Source organism: Diabrotica undecimpunctata, chromosome 6 (assembly GCF_040954645.1).
Source record: "Diabrotica undecimpunctata isolate CICGRU chromosome 6, icDiaUnde3, whole genome shotgun sequence".
In the NCBI taxonomy this organism is placed as follows: Eukaryota; Metazoa; Arthropoda; class Insecta; order Coleoptera; family Chrysomelidae; genus Diabrotica; species Diabrotica undecimpunctata.
This window is the reverse complement of record NC_092808.1, coordinates 121,547,941-121,571,670: the sequence shown is the minus strand read 5'-3', so window position 1 is coordinate 121,571,670 and position 23,730 is coordinate 121,547,941. Positions and strand designations below refer to the sequence as shown.

The window sequence follows — 23,730 nt, the reverse complement described above, 5'->3', positions numbered from 1 at the left end:
ATCGCTAAGAGTATTAGTAATCGTTAAAAATACATTTTGCGTACTTTATCTCTTATCATCCAACACAATCCATATATCGTCGTCAATAAATCCCGTCTACACCACTGTTGTCCTGAAAAGGTCACGGGATAGGGAGTATCCAACGTAGTGGCGGAGTTTGTAACGTGTACGCAATTCAATGAAGAACTTGCGCACTGCAATTTTAGACTTGCAGACTCCGGGGAAATCATGTAGGGCGGGTGTGAAAAATCAAGAAAATGTGCGATGGAGAAACAGTATAGTGAAGATTTCCTTAAGGGTAAGTAGAAAATAAAATTATATTAGAATTAAGAACATCTTTGTGACATGTATATTATATATGTTTAATATAACATCGGTTATTAATTACAAATAAACCTTCAAAAAATATAAGATCCTTTAAGCAATTTGATAAATTTTTGATAAGAGTATAATGATAATTAAAGAGGGGTTTTCGGTACTTTTAGTATGTTTTGGTTTTAGCAATGTTTTCCCTATTGAATATTTTATATACAACTAAGGTTGTAAATCCAATTGTGATATTATTGATCCATTCGTTTCTCATGGCCATTTATTTGTATGAAGGTGTACGCGCAATATCGGAAAAGTGTGTGCTTTCTCTATAATTAATAAAAGAACAAAAAGTTTATAAAGATAGTGAATAACTCGAATAAAAACAAAATAATAATTCGTATTCACTGGAAAGTCTGATTTTTTAAAGAACGACGAGATTTTGGTTATTTGGCTTAATATATAATATATTACGCAACTTTCAGTAAGTAGTAATTTTCATATTTTGTGGATACCAGTTGAATAATAGCTAGCAACTAGTAGTACAAGTTTTATTTAGATTTAAAAAATTACTTATTTTTAGTATAAAAATCTGTCCCAATTTTTTTTTTAGAACATGTGGGAAATCTTAAAAGTATTATTATAGTATCGAAAAAACAGAAATAGATAATAAATATAATGGAAATGTTGTGGTAGGGGAGAGCGGGGCACAGTGGACACTTTCACAGTGGATCACAAAATCAAACTCTACAGGAGAGAGTAAAAACTGATTAGCCACCTTGAAATAGAATGCTTAAAAAATTTCTTGAAACACTTTTGTAATGATATTACATTTAGAATAAACATACTAAAATTTTATTGTGTAATTTTTTTTTTATTTAAAGAAATAAAGTCGCATCCACCCAAAGGTTATTAGCGACATTCCTGTAACATTTGTAATAATATTAAATTTAACATCTGTAACAATCAATCATTGTAACAATTAATTACAATTTGTGAACAATTGAACATTTGTAACAATTAATTAAGTTAAATTTTGTGTAACATATTTATACATTTTAAGTAACCTAATAAATTGTTCGGAACTAAACTTTTGTTGAAGAGTGCTTTCAGGTTATTTGGCAAATTGTAAGACTGTCTTTGATTTACATATTTCGGACAGTCTATCAAGAAGTGCTTTATACTGTCTACTGTATTGCTTGCATGTTTCGCATTTTGGAGGTTCACTATTTTAGAAGAGATAGGCATGAGTATACCTACAGTGTCCAAGTCGTAGACGTGTAATAATAGTTTGGCATCTTCTACTTCTGGCTGTGGACTTCTATGCAAAAATATCACTTTTGATGGTTCTGAGTTTCCAACTAGAGTCATTCCACTCCCGATTCCACGCACTTAACACCTTATTTTTGAAATAAATTTTTAGATCGCCTGCGATACTCCGTCAATCTGTTTCTGATGTGTCACTGGTGATAGCGTTACGCGCACTAGTATCTGCTTCTTCATTCCCTTCTATGCCTATATGAGATGGTATCCTTAGGAAGTGGACTCTTCTGAAATTTTCTTGAGCTTTCATTAATTCGGCCCTGATAATTTTCTCAATGGGGTGTTTAGGGTATGCATTTTGCATAGCTTTGACTGCACTGAGAGAGTCAGAAAGGACTAGACAATAAGGAATGTTTTTAATTAATGTTGGCTTAACTGAGATGTGTCACTTTCCGCTTCCGATGCCTCACTCTTAATATAATTATGGATTTTTTTGCTTATGGACGTGAATTTACGTTTTATTGATCTTTCCTTTAAATGGGGATAAACTTGACTGAGCATATGGGACAAAACTGGTAGGTCTGTGGTATATTCTTGAATTGTGGTTATAGGATCTGCTGACCCCGTAATACTCAGGAGCATGTTAAGTTGATCAACGTTTAGAGGGAAAGGTAGAGGGTGATTTTCTATGAAGTTTTAGCAGGGTCAAGTAAGAGAGAAAATGAGCATTCAGAAGTGCTTGCTGAACTAATTTTAGCTTTTTTTGATTTTGCTTGGACTTTAGGTGGTGGAAAAATGTTACATTCTTTTGAAGATGGATCTGCTTCAGGTGATATTATTTCATCAAAGTTTCTGTTTGGTTGATTAATTATGTGACTGTCCTTATTTGATGCATCTACTTTGTTCGGTATCTCCGGGATATCAGAAATAGACATTTGTTCACACTGAGAAGGGTTTGTGTCATCGGATACTTGCAAGGATATATTTGTTGCGCTGGATACCGATGCTTCATTGTTTTGGTTGGGGTTTAGTTGAGCTAGTGGTTCGGAGCACTGTGAAGCGATGTGTCCTGGCTTCTTGCATCTAAAGCAAACTAAACTGTCTTGAAAAATGAATATTCTATATGTCATGTTGTCAAAAACAAGAGTAAATGACTCTGGTAGTGTTAGATTGTGAGGACTGATATATATTTGTCTTCGAAAACTAAGGATGTGATTGTAATCAGGCATAGAAGCACTTATTTTGAGGAAGGTCATGGGGGAGACAGGAACTATGCCGATTTTTTGTAGCTCATTGATTAGCAAGTCGTGCGGTATTTAAGGACATACGCCGGAGAGCATAAGTCGTTCCGCCAGTGTAACTAACCTTCTTGCTCTGACAATTTCACCTTGCATTTCTATTTGACCATGATTATTCATAAAATCGTCCACTATTTGTTTATTTGATAAATACATACATATGCGATTATTAGATAATCTAGAAGACAAGATTATATTTTTCGGTTGAATTATATTTCCAAGTGGGAGAAGGTACTCTTGAAGTTTGGTGTTTTATAAGGCACTAAAGATAATTGCTTGGGTCTTTAAAGGAAATTGCACTCTCGACGCAACCGAAGAGTATGACTGTGATGTGTTTATTTGATTTTGATGGTCTGGTATTGTCCGTCGTTAAGCCACATTTTGGTGTGGACCAAATTTATATTATTTATATTTATCATACAGGTGCTTCAGATGATCAAAAAATTTATTAACCACAGGTTTGTTAAAAATCATTGTTCCTGCAAGTGATGTGGCTTCTGGTGTTCTTAGAGTCCTTATTCCTTTTCATTAAAAGTGTAAATCAATTTTTTCCATCAGTTTTGTTAGATATTGAAGATTCTGGAACATGTTTGTTGACGTAACACGTAACAAACTATGACGTAACGCTGAACATATTTCTAGATATTCTACTAAGTTCGCTTCTTCCGAATTTAAAAAAATTTGTCATTTACAGTTCCCACAGTTTTCCCAGTCAATTTTAATGTTTTTCAACTTATCTATGTATCACTTCAATGTTGTGTTGGGAATGCCATAAGTTGTAGCAGCACGTTCTATTGAGTAACCTCCGTTTAAATGACATCTATTTTCCCATTTTGGATTCTACGATTTGTTTGGCCTATATAGGAGACTGAACAAGGAATTTCGTAAACTCCGTATTGTTCATTTGGAATGTTGTCTTTGATTGATCAGACAAGAGATGAAAGTTTTTGTTGGGGTAAATATTGTCTTTATTCATCTTGATTTAAGAATTTTGTCGATTTTGTCAGTGACACCTTTGATGTAAGGAAGGAAAGCTTTCGTATAATGAGGGTCTTTGGTTAAGATTGAGTGGGAGATTGATGTCTATGGATGCTCCTATTGATGTGGGCTGTGTTGTTGAGGGTTTGTTTTAAACTAGGGAGCTCAGCGGGTCTACTTGCATCATCGCAAAGGCGTATTGATCTGGAGACAAGGTTATTAATGACTGAATTAATTTGTGAAGGTGGATGATGAGAGTTAGCATGCAAGTAACGATTGGTATGGGTGGGTTTTCGATAAACAGAGTGAAGGAAACCTTGGGATTAGTTTTTCTTTATGATGATGTCGAGAAACGGTAGGGATAAATCAGTTTAGGATGTATACCATTCAGATGGGTTTGAAAAGATACCAAAGCATCCTTGCCATGGTGCAAAATGGCAAAATGACGAATGTATCGTCAACATATCGCAGCAAACATGTGGGTTTGAGCATTGATGTGGATAGTGCTTGGGTCTCGAAGTCTTCCATAAAGATATTGAAAATTAGAGAAAATAGTGGGGAGCTCATTGGAGCACCATTTATTTGTCTATAGAACTGATTTTAGAAGATTGCTCGCTGTAACGAGCCGCATATTAGTTATAGAAGATGTTATATATTAGTTATAGATATTATTTTATTTTTCTTACCAGTAAACGACGTATTTGATTTGTACTTCGTACCATTAGTAGATTCTGTTACATGTATGCTTTACCCTTCTCAGATTCTTGTTGTACTATAGTGTTTTTGTATTTATTGCTTTTATTTCAGTTTTCATATCATAGCTTCAAATGTTTTCAAACGCCTCTTCTAGCCCTTTATACGGTTTTGCCTTTATTTTCTTCTTGTTTTTTTTTTACTTTTACGGCACTATAATAATAGTTAACTTTCCAGAGAAGAAGGATAGCTTGGTTGAGAAACCTAAAGGAATGTTTTGTTTTGAATTATGTATATCAAATAGTTCTAAGCAGTAGCTTCGAGAGGCAGAGATTCGACTCGAAGTAGTGTTGCCCAAAATCGGTCTTGGTCTTGTTCTTGCGTTTTTGCAAGACCAAGTGTGGACCTTTTGCAGTTAGGACTAAGTGTGGTTCTAGCGCTTAAAGACTCTATGAGACGCAAAAAAAATGTAATAAAAATTTGAAAAAGTGGACTTATGCGCATTACAATCAATAGCATAAATATGCATACCGAATCAAAATATTCATTAAAAAAACACATTTGACACGTGCACAGAGGTCATAATTACAATGTAAAAATAAAATATTTTGTACATTCTTTTCCAGCAGACGACTTTTTCGCTCTGAAATTAATTGTCCATATTTTGAGAATAGCCGCCCTCTAATCATAAAAATAATATTCTAGCATTGCGACGCCGACAGTAATATCGTATCGATATTTTTTTAAATATGTCACCCTAGCTAATAAAAAATATAATTGTTACTTGACACCCACTCAATAATTCAATTTTTTTCCCATTATAAGTTAGTCAGGAGAAATATAAATAAACAAATCTTATCGGCCTAAGACTATAAATTGTTTCTGCTGAGTGTGCGATGGGATCATTCGGTTAAACAAAATTTGCTGAAAGAGCGCGGCTAATATTCTAAAGTACCGAGACAAATTAACAACAGATAATGTCGCCTACCGTGTAAACAAAATACAGAAGTATTTAGAATATCGAAGTAACGATATATAATTCTCGGTTTGTTATTAGATACTTAGGGTATTGGATAGTAACGAACATAAAGTAACTATAAAGTATAGTCGTTACTTTTTCGACATCACTTAACTTCATTCCCAATTGAGCTTTCCTTTGAGTCTAATGTAAGAATTGTTTTTTATCTAATCCTTGTTGTTCCCGGAGTGACAAGTTTACAATTTGACATGAGGGACAAAGATTCAAATAGTTCTAGCCCGAGTAGTGAGCGTTGGAGATCTAAAAGACCTAAAAGCAAACCATTGTTTTTTTAACTATTCTTTATTTTTTCAAGTTAGTTTTTTATATAAAAGTAGAGATAAGATTGGTAAAAACATTTATTTTGCTTTAATAAATGGATTATATTTTGTTATCTTATCACCTAAAAAATCAGCGCCCTTGATACATGTATGTGGATTTTTTGCCCATCATGTCCATCAACCCCTTTCTAGGCAGATAATGTTCTTTAAAATACAGGCATGCTTATGTCATTAATTTGTTTTTTTTGTTTGAACCATGTTTTAGCACATGTAAGCTTAGTAAATGCAAACATTTATTAAGAAACAGATTGACTTCCGTGGGGCCTGGTAGATAGTTGAGTTAGTTAGAGCATAGGCACGGATCGCTTAGATAGTCGCTTCAAACCCCACCTGGTGTCAGTTGTTTAGACATTTATTAATTTGGTTAGTCTTTATTATGGCTATGTTAATTTAAGCTTAAAATGTACTTACTCTGTTACGTTGTTCTAAGAACTAAAGTAACGTTTAATAAATAGCAATAGGCTAATGGGTAACTGCAAGACTTGCAAGACTCTTGCTGTAAGACCAAGACCAAGACCAAGACCGGGAGTGCAATACCAAGACCAAGACCAAAACCAGGTGTATTGGCGCAAGACCAATACCAAGACTGTCTAAGTCTCATCTTGTTCTGGCATTTGGGCAACACTAACTCGAAGAATAAGACTTCATCAAAACTATTGTTCCCTTCATTGGAATCTTCTTGTTTATAAACTACTATTTTTGATAATCATTTTTGTAAAATATAATTTCATAATAATAGTTATTATATTAATATATTTCTAAGCTGTTTCTCTAATTTGTGATCTATTATTAGTAATCAATATAGGTAGACTTGTTAATATTTTTGACTATTCAAACAGATACGATTACGTAGTATTCACTCCTTTGTGGTGTTGATTTTTCGTTCAAACCCGCATATATACAACAAACCGATAACAGAATTGTTTATCGCAATGGATTCCGGTGTATTATATCTACCTTTAGTTTAGCCATTAGTCGACTTCATTACGTGTTTTGTAGTACGCCTTTACATAATTTATCAGTTATCGTGTGTTTTTAGAGTGCCGTAGATATATATATATATATATATATATATATATATATATATATATATATATATATATATATATATATATATATATATATATATATATATATATATATATATATATATATATATATATATATCAATAAAGTTTTGGATAGTGGTCTAAATAATTACATAAGTAAGTTTATTTTTGTAACAATTCTAATGTTTATATTTACTCTTAATTTTATCGTCTCATTTACTTATGTACTGCTACCGGTTCCTTGCCTTTCGGTATTGCCTTTCTGGAGTCAGATCTCGCATATTTGTGGAATTACAAGTATAATTAGTGGTCCTTTCTTCCCTTTTCACAGTTCTTGTTGCTTTCTTTTTGTTTAAAATTTTGTATAATTTGTGTAGCTGATTAAACTTAATAAGTTACTGTCAGAATAAATCAAACATACTTGATTTATTCGTATTTTCATTGTTTAGTACCTATTATTGCTTTAACACTTTCACCACTGAGTTCATTGTTAAAAATAAAAGCAGTATTGTGGGTTTAGGTATATTACTAATACAGTGTGTTCCAACGAAAATTTGACCCCCCCAGAACTTCAGAAACCGAGAGTTTCTTTGAAATTAAAAAAAAACACGACAATTTGTATTAAGAGGGGGACGAATTTTCATGCAAAATTCATGCCCTCAAATGTAACCCCCTACTACCCCGCATTAACCCCCAGTTTTTTAAATAGCAAGTGTAGTCGAGTGGCACATCATTTGAAAGGTATTTTTTATCTCTACACGACACTCTATTTTTTTTTTAATTTTCGGAATAACTTTGACGATAATTTTGGATTTAATTAATTTATTGGTTGAACACAGTAATAAAGAAAAACATAAAATTTCGTCCAATTAACCAATTAAATCTTCGAAATGTACTCATGTAGGCCTACTCCTGTGTACTATCTGCAGGCGGTGTGGCGTATATTTTTGATTATAGGTATCCCACACAAAAATCCAAAGGCGAAGATCCGGTGATCTGGCCGGCCATTCTATTGGGCCCATTCTGCCAATCTAACGCCCTGGAAAACGTTGATTCAAAAATTTCTTACGCGTATATCATAACTGAGGATGCCCCGTTCTTTTAGAAAGTCAGTTCATCTTCTAAAAGATTATTACCAGATTCCAATGTGTCAGTGATGAGCGTATCAATAATGTCTTCTAACAAACGGTTATTCCGTTCAGATTTCCTTCAATAAATAATGGTCCAATAACGTGATTCCATAAATTGCCAACCCATACATTTAATTTCTGAGATGTTTGTGTATGTGTCTGCATGAATGTATGAGGATTATTGTTACTGCAATAACGACAGTTATGTCTATTTACTTCATCATTTAATATAAAAGTACACTCGTTGAAAAAACACGTATTGTACAATAGATGTTGGTTGTTATTTATGATTTCATTAAATTCTTCACAAAATTGAAGCCGACGATTAAGATCATCTTCGTTTAATTGATGAAGTAATCGTATGTTATAAGGATGAAATTCATATGATTTTATAATTCGATAAACACTAGACTGATACAGCAGATGCACGAGATAGTTGTCTGGTAGACTGTCGATTATCCACATTTAAATAACCCAATACTGCCACTTCACTTGCCTCGCCCTACCAGAGGATTAGGCAGATTGCAGAAGAAGAGGACAGATTATATGAAACATATTGTGGGCAAGCAATGAATAAGAATTGATAAAAGTATACCTTAATGGAAACAAATGGAAGACCCCTGTGTCCAGAAGTGTACGAACATGGGCTGAAGAAGATATTTTCTTTGCTTCTAATAGCATTGTCGTCTGGACACGTTACTCCTTATTTTAGTTTAGATAAGTAGAAAGCAATTAAAGACAAACTCTTTAGACAATTTCAGTTACACACAGTAAAAGTAACGACCATCACACATAATCTAAATCAACACAATGGCCATGTATCTTAAGCAAAGAAAATGGCACCTAAAGAAGAATTTCCTTATTATTTATCTTTATATTCTAGCTTTTAAAATGGAAACAAATATTAAGTTTCCCTAAATACCAATCATTTTGATTAAAAGGCGGTGAATTTATTTAACATTATTTATCTTCAGTGACAATAGATATTTATTATTTTAGTGTATAAATAGCTCGTATTTGTCATGCCTGAACAGAGGCTGATACATTTTTTATGTAAATTTGTGTCTTTTGATTTTGGTTATTATTTGATGTAATACGTGGAACTCTATAGGATAATCGCTATACATAGCGATTTCGCGATTTATCTCTGTCATAATAGCTTTGACTATTTTTGAAATTTCGCTTAATAAACTTAAGTTTATGTATAATGCCTACTGGCAAGTATTTTTTAATATAGAATCTTAGATATATAGAAATAATATAGAAATAATTGCACGTCATTCAAGATTTACGACGTCAGAACTCCACTTCTTCTTTAAGTGCCATCTCCGCGACGAAGGTTGACAATCATGGCTATTGTGACCTTTCAATTTGCGACATTGCGACATTGAGACATTGCAATTTCCTTTCTTTTATTGTATTTTCCATTTCCCTTTCTCTGCCTATTCTCCTTAACACTTCTGTATTCGTGATTTTATCTACCCATGGAATCCTTAACAATCTTCTAAATGTCCACATTTCAAACGCGTTAAGTCGATTTATTTTATTGGGGTTTAATGTCCATGATTCAGCTCCATAGTAGAGTACACTGTGTACATAGCATTTAATAATCACCCTCAGAATAAGGCTAACCTTATTCTGAGGGCCAATGTCAGATCTTTGCTGCATAAAATCTTTTTCATTTTCACGAAGTTGGCTCGTGCTTTTTCAATTCTGACTCTTATTTCTGCAGTATAATCGTTATTTTCTGTGATTATTGTTCCCAAGTAAGTATATCTTTTTACTCTCTCAATCAGCTGGCCGCCTACCGTTAATATTTCGTTTGTATTGTTGTTCTTGCTCATTTTCATGAATTTGGTTTTTTTGATGTTAAGAGAGAGTCCGTATTCTCCACTATATCTTAATATTTTGTTCATTTTTCTTTCTAAGTCTTAAAAGTTGTCGGCTATTATGACTGTATCGTCGGCATGCCTAATGTTGTTAATTAAACTTCCGTTCACTTTTATGCAGACTGACTCGTTTACCAAAGCTTCTTGTATGATTTCTTCAGAATAAGCATTAAACAATAACGGCGACAGTATGCAACCTTGCCTGACCCTTCTCCTTATCTCCACTTCTTCTGACACTTCTCTTCTAATTTTCACATTTGATCGTTGGCTCTAGTATAAATTTGATATTAATGTTACATGCCTCACATCAAGATTCTTGTTTTTGAGTACTTCTATAAGTCGGTCATGTCTTACTTTATCGAATACCTTGTTGTAGTCTATAAAGCATACATAAAGATCTCGATTAACATCTAAACATCTTTGGGTCATTACGTTAAAAGAAAATAGTGCCTCTCTTGTGCCCAGTCCATTCCGAAATCCAAACTGGGAATCACTAATATCCATCTCCAGCTTAGCTTGTATTCTATTATGGATGATTTTTAGCAAGGTTTTAAGGTATGTGACATTAGACTGATTGTTCGATAATCACTACATTCTTTGGAATTTACTTTCTTTGGTAGACTAATAAATGTTGATGTCAGCATTTCACGCGGAATGATTCCTGTGGAATAGATTGTGTTCAGTAGTTGAACTAAAAGATCTATGTTTTTTTCATTAACCAGTTCTAGCAATTCACTTGGTATTTCATCTGGACCAGCAGCTTTATTATTTTTCATGGACTTTACTGCATGCACAACTTCTGACTTTGTTATTTCTGGTCCCTCGTCTTTACTCTGATTATCTTCATATGTATTTTCCTGTCTCTGGTCATGGAATAATTCCTCTATAGATTCTTTCCATCTTCCTAATTTTTGTTCTGTCTCCACTAAAATGTTTCCTTGTTTATCCATTGAAGTTTTGATGAGTATGCATCAGAACCTCACAGCATTGCCAAAAACAGAATAGTTGGTAAGTGAGGAATTTTTAAAACGTCAACGATTTGTCAAACTGTTATATTATCAGTAAATAGACTTGGTTTTAAGACTAATGTAACACACTAAAATACATAAGAAAACATTTTAATACAAAATTATATATTCTAAATTTTAAAATTACCTTTTTTAGAGCATTAATTAATAGTAAAAACGTCACGTCATTATTTCTTCTTCAAAATAATCTATCTTATATGAAAGCTTATCAGCTTTCTACAGACTATTTAGTTGTTCTGGAAATTTTAAATATAAGTGACGTCACTTTATATAAATTGTGACGTGCAACGGTTTTACTTTGAAAAATGGTATACGTCAAATTTTGCAGGAAATTGAAAAAAACTTTTTAACCCTCCCCAAATCACCGGAAGATTTCAGGTGTTTCCACATAAAACCTAGATAAATTTTTTTTTTAATTAAAGTTGCTCTCATTTGCCTGGTCTATATAAGATATTTTGATTTTGAATCACTACAGTCCATCTAATTTACAAACCGTTGCACGTCATCGGCGTCATAGCCCGTGACGTCACATGATACCAACACGAAATATGTAGGCGGTAGGTGTATTCTTTTTTAGAATCACTTTGCCGAGTAAACTGGCATTACAGTTGTTTTATATTTTTACCTATTTAATAAAATCTGTTCGTTTTAGAACAAAATTAGTGTGTTTTATTTCAAAAATGTCACGTAAGAATTTAAATAGTCGTTGTAAAGAGTACATATAATAATAATTATGTTACCTATTTGATTTAAAATGGATTCAGAATTTTTTTATACTTTGCAACTATGTCAACTTCGATCTCTGACGTAGATAATGACGTTCAACGGTTTGTAAATTAGATGGACTGTAGGTAATATTCATTTTAAGTCAAATTATTTGTTAATAGTATTAGATGGTATTAAATACCTTAAAACTAAAAGGTAAGACGTTAAAATATAATTATGTAATATTTTTTAATATTATATTATCAAGTGTCTAAAAATAAAAGTTAACTATATTATTTACTCGTGGAACTAATTATAGTTATTTATTTAGAATATTATGATGCATATTCTATAAATGTATGAATAAACTATGGTAACTTAAATACATAATAAAGTTATTTGTTAAATGTTAAAAGTCATTCTGTTAACACAAAAAAAGTACTACCTTGTAAACTTGTCATATTATCGTACTTTTCTTTGTGTTATCTCTTCAATAGAGTTTGTCAATCACCATTTCGCATTATACTGTCTTAGTCTGGTCAAACTTAACGCATCTCTCTTGTCAAATTGTTTTGTCTGGTAACTCACAATCTCCCGGCATCTATAAGATCGTAACCACGTGATTTTTAGGTTATTAGACCTGTACTCTAGGAAATATTAAATGAAATTAGTCGTTCGAAATCATGTGTTGTAAGTGGTGAAATGTAGCCAAAATCACGTGCCCATAATGAATTCTAGGAAATTTTGAATTCGCTCATTGGCAGCGCGTAAAAAAATATGTTTCCTTGCTGGTCACTTTACATTGTAACAATTGAATATTATATTTCTGCTTATAATAATAAAAATAATATATAAGATCTAGTTTATAAAATAGGTTTTCATTCACAATATTAATGTGTCGACTGAGCGGATGAACGGAAGTCGACTTCACAGAATGAAAGTTAATTATCAAAATTCGAAGTTTATTTCTGAGAAAAATTTAATTTTCTTGTGCGTTAAATAACCGAGTAGTCTATTTAATAACGGAATTAATCAATGTCCTCACATTGTGTCGAAATGTGCTTACACAGCAAAATAAAGACACAACATGATTCCCATTTGTTCAATGAGATCTTAAATCATGTTTTCAAGTTCAAATATGTTAAAATTAGAATGCCTTTGTATATTGGTTATTGGCAGTCGATTGTAGAATTTCGCTGACAACTGTTGCATTGTGGCATGTCCCGCTTCATCTATAATGGCTCAAACTTGACTCTATGTTGGTTCTAAATTTATTTTATAAATATTCTTATGGTTGTTTGCAAAATACTGGCAGAGGATTTTTTATTTTAAAGTGTTTTACATTCTGCATGTTCACTACATTATGGTCATAACTGTCTTTATTAAATTCCTTTACACTTAAAGAATAATGTATATTTCTTAAGACTGTTCTAAAAGATTTTTCAGATTTTAACTGGTAGGTGTAGAACAAGTTTTTTTTGTTCGTTTAGAGTTTCGACGATTATTGTGTAACTATCATCTTTTTTAAGCTGGATTTTGAAACTATTGCTTTTGATAATTATAATATCCTCGTCGTTTATAGTTTCTAAAGCTACTCTTCCCGCTTCGCTCTATTATTTCAAAACAGATGTGTCGATGATCTGAACAAGTCACCTCATCTAACATATACTTTTTTAACAGTTCCTGTCCCATGAGTCGTGACTACTGTTACATCAATTACCTCTTTTCATAGTAAAGCTACGAAATTCGGTTTGTTTCTTAGGTTTAGTATGTCTAAACTATGTTTCATAAAAACTGTAGTAATGACTTACCTCTTTCATTGGTGTTTGTACTGCTCCAGGTCAGATGTTGTACATTTGCATGTATCACTATCTGTTCTAACTTCCTTAGTGGGGATTGTTCAAGATCATTACATGGGAGATATGATGATCTGATTATTAACAACTTTATACTTCCTTTTTCGGTTATATTTATAATTACCATTGTCAAATCTCTGAAACAGAGATTCATCAACTAAAGTGTTTTGATAATACAATTCCTCGGATCTTCGGCAAATCGGCTGTGTATAAGCTCTTCTAACGAAATGGTGTTGCACAGAATGGGGAGAGACAGAGAACTTTTGACCACCATTTTAAACTTTTTAACAGAAGTACGAGTTGTTGCAGCTGATTATGAGGGGTAAGATCAAAGAAAAAAGGGGTCCTGGTAGACGAAAAATATCGTGGGTAAAACACATTCGCGACTGGAGCGGGATAAAAACACACATTTTAAGAAAAGCAGACGATAGAGACGAATTTGCAATGGTTATAGCCAACCTTCAATAGTTTAGTCGGCACTGGAGAATATTTAAATTTAGTGACATTCTTGATTTTTACTACATGCATTGCAAAGTATATATGTATACCCCCCGTACATTCTGTCTAGTAAACAGGATCATCGGCTGATACAATCGACTACATAAGCTCTGACGTCACAATGGGCGGGCATTTTAAAAACCTTTCCAAACATTTCTAATTTGAGTGTATTTGTCCCATAAGAAGTTAGAAATATTGGTTTTTTTAATTATTTGAATAAATAAGGACTTTTGGTTATGGTTATTCATTCTGAATTTTCGTGAATTTTTGAGGTAATAGGTATGTTATTGTTTTGACTAAAATTTTAATAATTTTTTGCTGTATTTCAAGTTATTTTGTTGATGTTTTTATTAAAGTTATTTCAAAATTAATCAATAAATCATTGAATTTATTTACAAAGTTAAAAAATATTTAAATTAAAATAATAGTCTCCCGTTTTATACCGCTGTCGCGGCTTTGGGAGTATAGCAGGGTAGTCTGCTATATCTAGGGCCTACGGTATACAAGGAAGGTAACATGGCCAGTGCTACGCTTCAACCGTCTATTATTACCCCTGGTTTTACCCAAGGTACTCATTTTTATTCAGGCTGAGTCGACCTGGGGCTTATAGACATTTTTAAAATGTCTAGATGTTCTTGCCGGCGGTAGGATTCGAACTCCGGACCACCGGCTTGCGAGGCAAGCATCCTACCGCTTGCGCTACGCAGGCCCTCATATTTAAATTATTTTATTCTTTTTAAGTGCTAAAAGACTAAAAGACTAAATATATTCGTTTTCTCGTAGTGTAAATAGTTAATAGTAGTTTTGTTGTCATTACTGAAAAATTCAGTAATACTGGATATCTTCAACACATGTTTACTAGTCATTATATGCCCAGATTTAAAAAATAAACTCAAAAACTATTATAACCTTCAAAAAACATTGTTTTACACACTTAAATTACGAGAAAACGAATATCTTTAGTCTTTTACAGGATAAAATCACTGGCAACGAAAAAAGAATAAAACATTAATGTAAATATGATTCAAATTCGTAAATAAATTCAATGATTTAATGATTTATTTTAAAACCCGATAAAACAACAACAAAATAACTGGAAACACAATAAAAAAAGAATTAAAGCTATAATCAAACAATAACATAATCTTAATATATAAACATTCACAGTAAATATCTTAATACTTTAATATTCTTACCTCACAAATTCAGGACCAACAAATAATACCAATCGCACAGAATAAATGTTCGTAACCAAAAATCCTTATTTATTTTTTAAACAATTAAAAAACCTATATTTTCAACTTTTTATGGGACAAATACACACAAATTAGAAATGTTTGGGGTCGTTAAAATCACAGCCCATTGTGACGTCAGACTTCGGTAGTCCATAGACATCGGCTGTGTATGCGACATCGGTAATTGGTTTGCTACAGCCATTACACTGGAATATACGATGATTTATAAGTTAGCTTAGAACAATTTACACTGACTGACGTAATAGATACGAGTTGATATTGGATACGTCCACATACTGGGAAATGGTCCACTTTTTGTTAATTACTACTAGTTTTAGATCAGAAAATTTTAAATGATAAATAAAAATGTACTCACAAATTGACAAAAGTTTATTGCCACTTCCTTTGGTTTTTGAGAAACAGTGTGTTTTAATTACCATTTAATTACCATATATTCAAATTTACTATTTTTAAAAAGTTTGAATGGCTGAGAGCACAATATAGCAGGTGTACCCAGTTACTGAAAAGCTTTAATACATTATGGGGTTCCTTGTGGAAAACTTATTTTTTTTTATATTTAAAAGCTTTAATTACTAGCCCTCTCAAATCTTGCACGTAAGAGCACTAATATCAGCAGAAAAAGGAAACGATCATAAATTGTTATTGTGCAAAATCCAAATGAAAACACATACATATATGTGACAACAAAACACCAGAATACACCACAAAGATAAAAGTCGAAAGCTTACAGTCTCCACAAAATACCTATTCCAAAAAAGAATAACCGAAAAAAGCAGAAACACATATATCACAGAAAGTGATGGAGTCTAAGGGAGCTGGGCAAAAATTAAGTCTAATATCTTAGCCTCGGTCAAGGAAGTTCTTGGTGAAATAAATTTACTTAAAATACATGTCAACCAAAACACAAGAGGCATACCATAATTACAAGACAATTAGAAACAAAACACATGCACTTGTAAGAAAATAATAAAATGATCACTGGGATCGCTTTTCGAAAGCTCTATGCAGAGGAAGAACAAACGACGCCAGAACCGGAAACACCAGAAATGACCGCAAATGAAGAACTTAATATAAAGGAAGTTCAGAGAATACTTGAAAACCTAAAGTACAGAAAAGCAGCAGGTAAAGACAAGATACCAAATGAATTACTGAAATATTTTGGAGCAGCAATGGCAGAACAATTAACAACATTAATTAATGAAATTATAAAACACAATAAAATACCGGAAGAAAATAGAACGAGTGAACTAATTCTACTATTTAAAAAAGAAGATAAAAAACTGCCAGAAAACTACAGAGGTATAAACTTGTTAAATACTACGCTAAAACTTACAACTCAAATTTTACTGAGAAAAAAAGTGCTAATAAATCAGAGGATAAGTTTAGCAGATAAACAACAGGGTTTTCGTAGTGGAAGATCGTGTACATATGGAATATTCGTTATAAAGCAAATTACTGAGAAATCACTAGAGTAAGTATAATAGACCATCATTTCTGTGTCTGATTGACCTAAAAAAGCGTTTGACAGAGTAAGACTCAAATATTTAATCCCTCTTCTGTATAATAGAGAAAAATATTACTCCCTTAAATATTATAAAAACTATCGAAAGCATCTACCAAAACAACAAAATGGAAGTCAGAATAGATGGATAACTTACAGAACCTATATAAATAGGCAGCGGAATAAGACAAGGGGATTCATTGAGCCCCACGCTCTTCAATTTGATCATGGATGAAATCATCAAAAGCGTTAACAAAGGAAGAGGATACAGAATGGAAAACAAAGAAATAAAAATACTCTGTTACGCAGACGACGTAATATTGATAGCCCCAGATGAAAATAGTCTTCAAAGACTGTTCCACAGGTTTAACATAAGAGCAAAAGAATTTAATATGACAATCTCATCTCAGAAAACTAAAACAATATTAGTTAGCAAAGAACCAACCAGATGTAAAATAGAAATTGATGACATTAGTATCGAACAAGTAATGGAAATAAAATACCTGGGAATTACACTGTCTAGCTATGGAGACCTGGACGAAGAAGTGAGAGATCTAGTACAAAAAGCAAATGGACTGACAGGATGCCTTAATAACTCTATATGGCGAAACAAACACATTAACACTGAGATGAAGTCAAGAATTTATAAAGCCAGTGTAAGACCAATAATGATATATGCCTCAGAAATAAGACTTGACACAGCGACAACGCAAAAGCTACTGGAAACGGCAGATATGAATGTACTAAGAAGAATTACAGGAAATACGCTGAGAGATCAAAAGAGAAGTGAAGATATTAGAAGAAAATGTAACGGACAGTGTATAAATAACCACATAAGCAGAATTGAATTATAAAAACATTAAAACATTGAATTAAAATAGCAAAAGGTAAGTCACCAATCGGCAGAAGAAGTATCGGACGACCACGCAAAAGATGGAGTGACATACTTTCACAGAGGTATTAATGAACAAGCAGAATCCCTTATAAAGAGGAAGAAGAAGATAACATAATTACTAATATAAAAATAAAGATGAAAGTTTCAGAATAATTAATGTTTACATATAAATATATGGACAGCTTCGAATGTAGTTATGAGGATCGAATCCTTTGTAATGCCTCTTTGTCCTCTTATTCTCGATCGACGATGGTAAATACAATAAAACGTTGAAGTTGTAGAGGAAAATTGTGGTTTTATTGACAGCTACTAATAATTACATTGTAGGTTGTTGGTTAGGTAACTTTCCATAATATACTGCGCTCGAATGAGCTCAAATCCCCAATTTATAATCTCACAAATAATATATACCTCAGCACAGAGGTTATTGCTTCTATCATACTAACAAACTTTGAACTATGAGCTTACAACACAATTTAATTTAGGCCGTAATTGCAACACTTAGGAAGTTCAATTGGAAAATATATTATTCGGCAATTTATTACGTTGTAGGTAAATGAACTAGTTATTAAAATATTACACGATATATTTTCACAATGTTTCAATTATACACGGTAAAACTATAAAATATTAAGAAGTTAAGAATAATGTGAGATTACAAATTAAGGGATTAATTTGTGATTGAACATATATATTTTTGCTATATTGGAGCAAAAACGAAAAAAGTATGATTATGATTTATATCAAATTATAGTTCTTCATTATTAAAAAAGTTTACTTATCAGTAGTAATGTACATAAATATTTTACTTAAGGTACTTAAAATCTGTATGATATAGTCTAGCTTCATTAGAAAACTTTTATTAAAATCCCTCTTTAATAACCGTCATTTTGTTCCAGATTAAATTAATATCTCTCCATTAGCAGAGCTCGCTACAGCCACTTCACCGAAGCACTAGAGCATTCCGTATAATGGATAGGTGACCCAATAAAAGACAACGACGATGTCCCTGGACGGCGAGAGGCAATTTCTGTGTCCCCGACTTATAGACTATCTCACTATAGTCGGGGCACGCTATAGCAATAATCCTTCACGGCAGAATACTAGTCCACATGTACAGGTAATAAAAACTTTGTAGTCTTTGTTGATTAAACTGTATTAAAAACTAAGAAAAAGAACAAAATTTAACGAACGTGTTGTTTGTGCACATTCCGTGACTGTATTTTAAAAAGATTGAAACAGGATAGTATCTAATAAATTTTTTAATGTTCAAGTAATAAAAAGATAAATGGATTTATATAACAATTTCCTATCTAATTAAAGTTTTAGATGGAAAACTGAAATAGTGGACATGTTAAAAAACAAACAAATTGTTTATAAAAAAAATCTACCTATACATAAATTTATTCCTTTTATGATACTCTCACAAGTTTAATAGATACAGGAGAGAGTCCTGTTGGAATATTTTGTGATCTCAGCAGGTCACTGTGTCAATCGCGAAATTTTAATTTATAAATTAAAAAATATGGGCATTCAAAGACGTGCATTGAATTGAACTTCTTATTTAACTGCACGTCGACAATATGTCAGGTTTACATAAAAAGGCAAAAAATCAAATGCGAGTCATAAATCAAACTATCTCGATATTAATATAGGTGTACCACAAGGCCCAATTTTAGGACCCATTCTATTTCTTATTTACGTCAACGATGTTGTCAGTTAACTCAGATGGATATTTTACAATATTTGCCGATGATATACTGTCGGACCTTTACACCTGCTTCTGTAATAATAACCTATTACTATTGAATACTCATACTTATACTTATTGAATACTTATACTATTGAATACCCAAAAACCTTTTTTCATGCAGTTTCATAATAGGCAACGATGTGTTAACACAATTAATTTGAATATAAATAGTAATGCCATAGAAAACGTTTCATCAGTAAAGTTCCTAGGACTTCATCTATTCTATAGTAACATTCCACTATTTGGAAGAGTGATATCATCGTTTAAACGCCGAATGTCCTTAAATTTATATGTACTCAGCGGCCCCCGAAAACTACACGTTTAATTTGCGTTTTCTCATCAGAGATCATAGAATGTATAATTAGTACATTTATTTGTGCTTCTCTATAGCAGACGTAACCACAAGATGCCGTACAGTGTAGCCGATTCTTGTTCACAAGTAGCACGTATGGTCATACAAACTGGAATTCTTGAACTTGTATTAAAATAAATTTTATTTACATGTTCAGTTTTGTTACATATTTAAGTTTATAAAATAAAAATTGATATGTTAGATTTCATTCCCATTCCGTTTCAAAAACTTGGCAACTTGGGAATTTGTAATGCATCGCAGCGGTAATACCACCGCACCTACAAAGGCAAGAAACGTTCATTTACATAGGCGGTGCTGGCGGGAGTGCTTCTGTTGCCTTTTGTGATTATATTTCTTGCGGTTGAAGTTTGTGGTGATAATCCTAGTGTTATTGGAGTTTGTCGTTATATAGTAAATTTTTAATTATATTCTGTATATTGTTCTGAAGCTATTTTCTTGTGGCATTTTAAATTAATTTATATTTAAATGGGAATAAGCCACAATTAAAGGTTAAAATACGTTTATTGACGTTTCAATTTCCACTTCGGAAATCGTTCTCAAATTACAAACCTTTAATGGTGGCTTATTCCCATTTAAATATAAATTATATTCTGTAATTATTAAAATATAATGGACAAACAACAGAGTTGTTCCAAGAGAAGACAGCAAAATGTTAACGTCAGAAGAGAAGGTAGTGATACGATATGAAGGAATTCAATTGCATGATGCAGAAAAATGTCATAAAATATTAGCCAAGCGTTCGATATTTGTAGCAGTTTCACAAAAGTATCCATTAGCTGTATTTATCATGTTCCTAAAAATACATCGGAAAATAAAAAGCAAATAAAACGTAAAACTAGGGGTAGAAAAAACATCCTTTTGGATGACGAGACAAGACATTTTATTTTCGGAGTAAAATTCCAACACTGAAAAAATTTCTCAAGGGCTCGAAAACAATTACTTTTTACCCAAGATATCTCGTAGAGTATTAATCAGAACTATGTGCGAAATGAACTTTCGATATGTAAAAACAGAAAAAGTGTGTTATTAGAAAAAAAAAAGAAATATTGTGTGAAGAAAATATTTTAAAAAAATACGCACACTTCGCAGTATTTAACGGAAAACATATTATTTGGATGAAAACTGGATTAACGACGGTCATAGAGTTGGAAAAGATTGGCAAGATTTAAATGTCAAAGGTAAACGCGAAGCATTTATAGAAGGCTGATTTACAGGATTAAAAGCTCCATCAGGAGAGGGACGATGTTTAATCATTATCCATATAGAAAGTGATACAGGGTTACTTGATGATGGTTTGCTTTAATATGAGTCAAGAAAAACAGGAGATTATCATGAAGAAATATCTTCCGAAGTGTTTGAGCGCTGGTTTAAGAGAATCTTAACAAAATTAGAACCTGGTCAGGTCACGTCAATAGACGTTTTAGCGTAACTTCCGCGACAGCCGGGTAGCATCAATAAGCTTTCTGCAAATTTATTTTTTTTTTGATAGCTTTTTGTAACAATAAAACACTGAAAACCTTGTTTTCGAAACTTCCACAAAATTTATTATAAAATCTTATCACTAGTAGTACTTGAGTACCTTTCTCAAGTGATCTATTTTTGGTATGCATTTACACATTATAGTCTTTAACCAAATAGGTTGAGGAGGGGAGAACTGTTTGTCTCAAGTTGGTTAAAGACTATAAAGTGGTTTCGGTAAAGACTATAAAGTGTAAATGCATACCAAAAATAGATCACTTGAGTAAGGCACTTTGTCGAAACATCTGTAGTGATAAGATTTTATAATAAATTTTGTGGAATGTTTGAAAACAAAGTCTTCAGTGTTTTATTGTTACATAAAATGAATTTCCATCAAGTAACGGTATACGAACCCATCAATTATAGCTTTTTGCTTATGGCATTCTGTATTTTTAGGGGAATGTAGGGAATAAGCCACAAAATATATTCAAATGTTTAATTTACTGAAGTTTCGATCTCTATAAAGAGACCGTTTTCAAATATATAAATGATAGATATATTTATTTTTTATAGCTTTTTGCTTGTGGAATTCTGTATTTTTAGGGAGAATTTTGAAAATAAGCCACAATATATCTATTTACATGGTTAATTAACTGACGTCTCGAAAATAAATAATATAACATTATATAAATAATATTATATAAATATATAATAATAAACAAATAAAATAAATGTAATTATCGTGTATATCTTTGAAAACGGTCTTTGGATATAGAGATCGAAACGTCAGTATGGCCTATTTCAAACAAATAATATTTAAAAAATATAATATAATTAACGTTGAAATAAAAGTGAGTGTACGCTACTGGATTTTCATATGTCTTTCCCCACTTTTCTGCCTTCAAACGATGAAATCACTCTTCCAAATAGTGGAATTATAGTATAAATTTCTATAAGCGATGCAGTGGACGTAAATATTAGCACCTGTAGGCCTCTAACAGGACCGCATTTACGATTATATTTTCGTTTGGCCAGAATTATTATCTTGTAAAATGCAAAATTTATATGTTAATTTTGCAAAAATGCGAGACAAAGAACCTGATTGTTTTTAGTCGATATCCGACAATAGGAACCATTTATACAGAACGAAAAAAAAAACAAGAAATTATATTTTTATGTCAAAAACGGCCAAAAAATTTTATATGCAGGGTGTTCTCAAAAAATATGTTTTATTTATAATTTTTATTATAGCCGTTTGGACGATTCCAAAAAGTTTAAATATTGCAAAACGGTTAGTTTTTTGGAATAAAAATACAAAGTCATTCATAATTCGTTTGAGTTCGGCGTAAATATATGGCAGAGATCGAGATCTCGGCTACTTTTAAACATTATTCTGATGAACTGGATATGTCACTATCATCAATGTTAATAAAAAGTGGTTTAAAATGTGTTTCGTTTATATTTTTCTGCAGTCGTCCCGAAATAAAACTTTCGGTATGATTTATTAAATCGAAAGTACCATTTTACACAACTCGTACCGAAAGTAGCTACTTTCGGGACTAATTTTTTTACCTTCCGGATGATTTTGGGTAGCTAGGTAACGGCTTTGAGAATAACATTAACTTTGTATTTTATTATGACAACGCTTGTCATTTAAGATTCGTGTGTTTTCGCTCAGTTTTTCGTTTTTCAATTCCAAGAAATGGAAATCAGCAGTAAAAGTGAAGCCGAAATGATTCCAGATGAGATTAGGGAAACTGCTAAAGCCGCTATTTATGAATTATTGCCGGTAAAGTCAAGAAAGAGGTACTTCACAGATTGAAAATGGCCACAAGCAAGTTAATATCTCAAAAAATAGTAAAAGTGCTGACACGTCTGACACCAATTTTAATACTGCCACTTCTGTTAATATTCCTAACAATATCAATGTAAATAATTGTTATAATTGTGTTATTAATATTCATAAGTAGATTTTTATAATGTTGAATTCACGAGAGTAACTTTAGTGTTTAATAAAAGTTCATAAGTAAAGTTTATCCATATATTCTTTTTAACATACAAAACGGCTGCAGAAAAAAAATTGTACGTAACAGGATCGAAAAGTAATTTTACGAGACTTGCAGGATTCCAGGACTCACCTACGGCTCGCCCTGCAATCTCATCTTTATTACAAAATTCTGTCGAGTGCCTTACTACATGATCCGAGAAAACTGGCTTCAGGTTCTCTCCCAATAAATCCAAAATAATCAAATTCACCAGGTAATACAATAGCGCAGAAATGCCCAAAATTACACCAAAAGGAGTAAATTTAGAGTTAATTGATCAATACAAGTTTTTAGGACTAACTGTCGATAACAAACTCACCTGGTGTCGTCATATCGATGGAATAAAAGGCAACTGCTTAAGCAGAATGAATTTGTTAAAGACATTGTCCCACCA

General features: G+C 32.2%; 1 protein-coding gene across 5 annotated transcripts in view; it reads left to right on the top strand.

Annotated features, from left to right (window-relative positions):
• The first annotated feature begins 207 nt into the window (after positions 1-207).
• Rab3-GEF (Rab3 GDP-GTP exchange factor) overlaps positions 208-23,730 on the top strand; it is a 222,944-nt gene continuing 199,421 nt past the window's right edge. For 4 of the 5 annotated variants that reach the window (XM_072535244.1, XM_072535242.1, XM_072535240.1 and 1 more), the window contains exons 1-2: positions 208-298; positions 18,607-18,827. In XM_072535244.1, the coding sequence (XP_072391345.1) occupies positions 18,711-18,827 (117 nt within the window). In that variant the 5' untranslated portion in view covers positions 208-298; positions 18,607-18,710. Of the gene's footprint in view, positions 299-6,998; positions 7,106-18,606; positions 18,828-23,730 lie in introns of those variants that run through there. The other variant, XM_072535241.1, reaches the window with a different exon arrangement.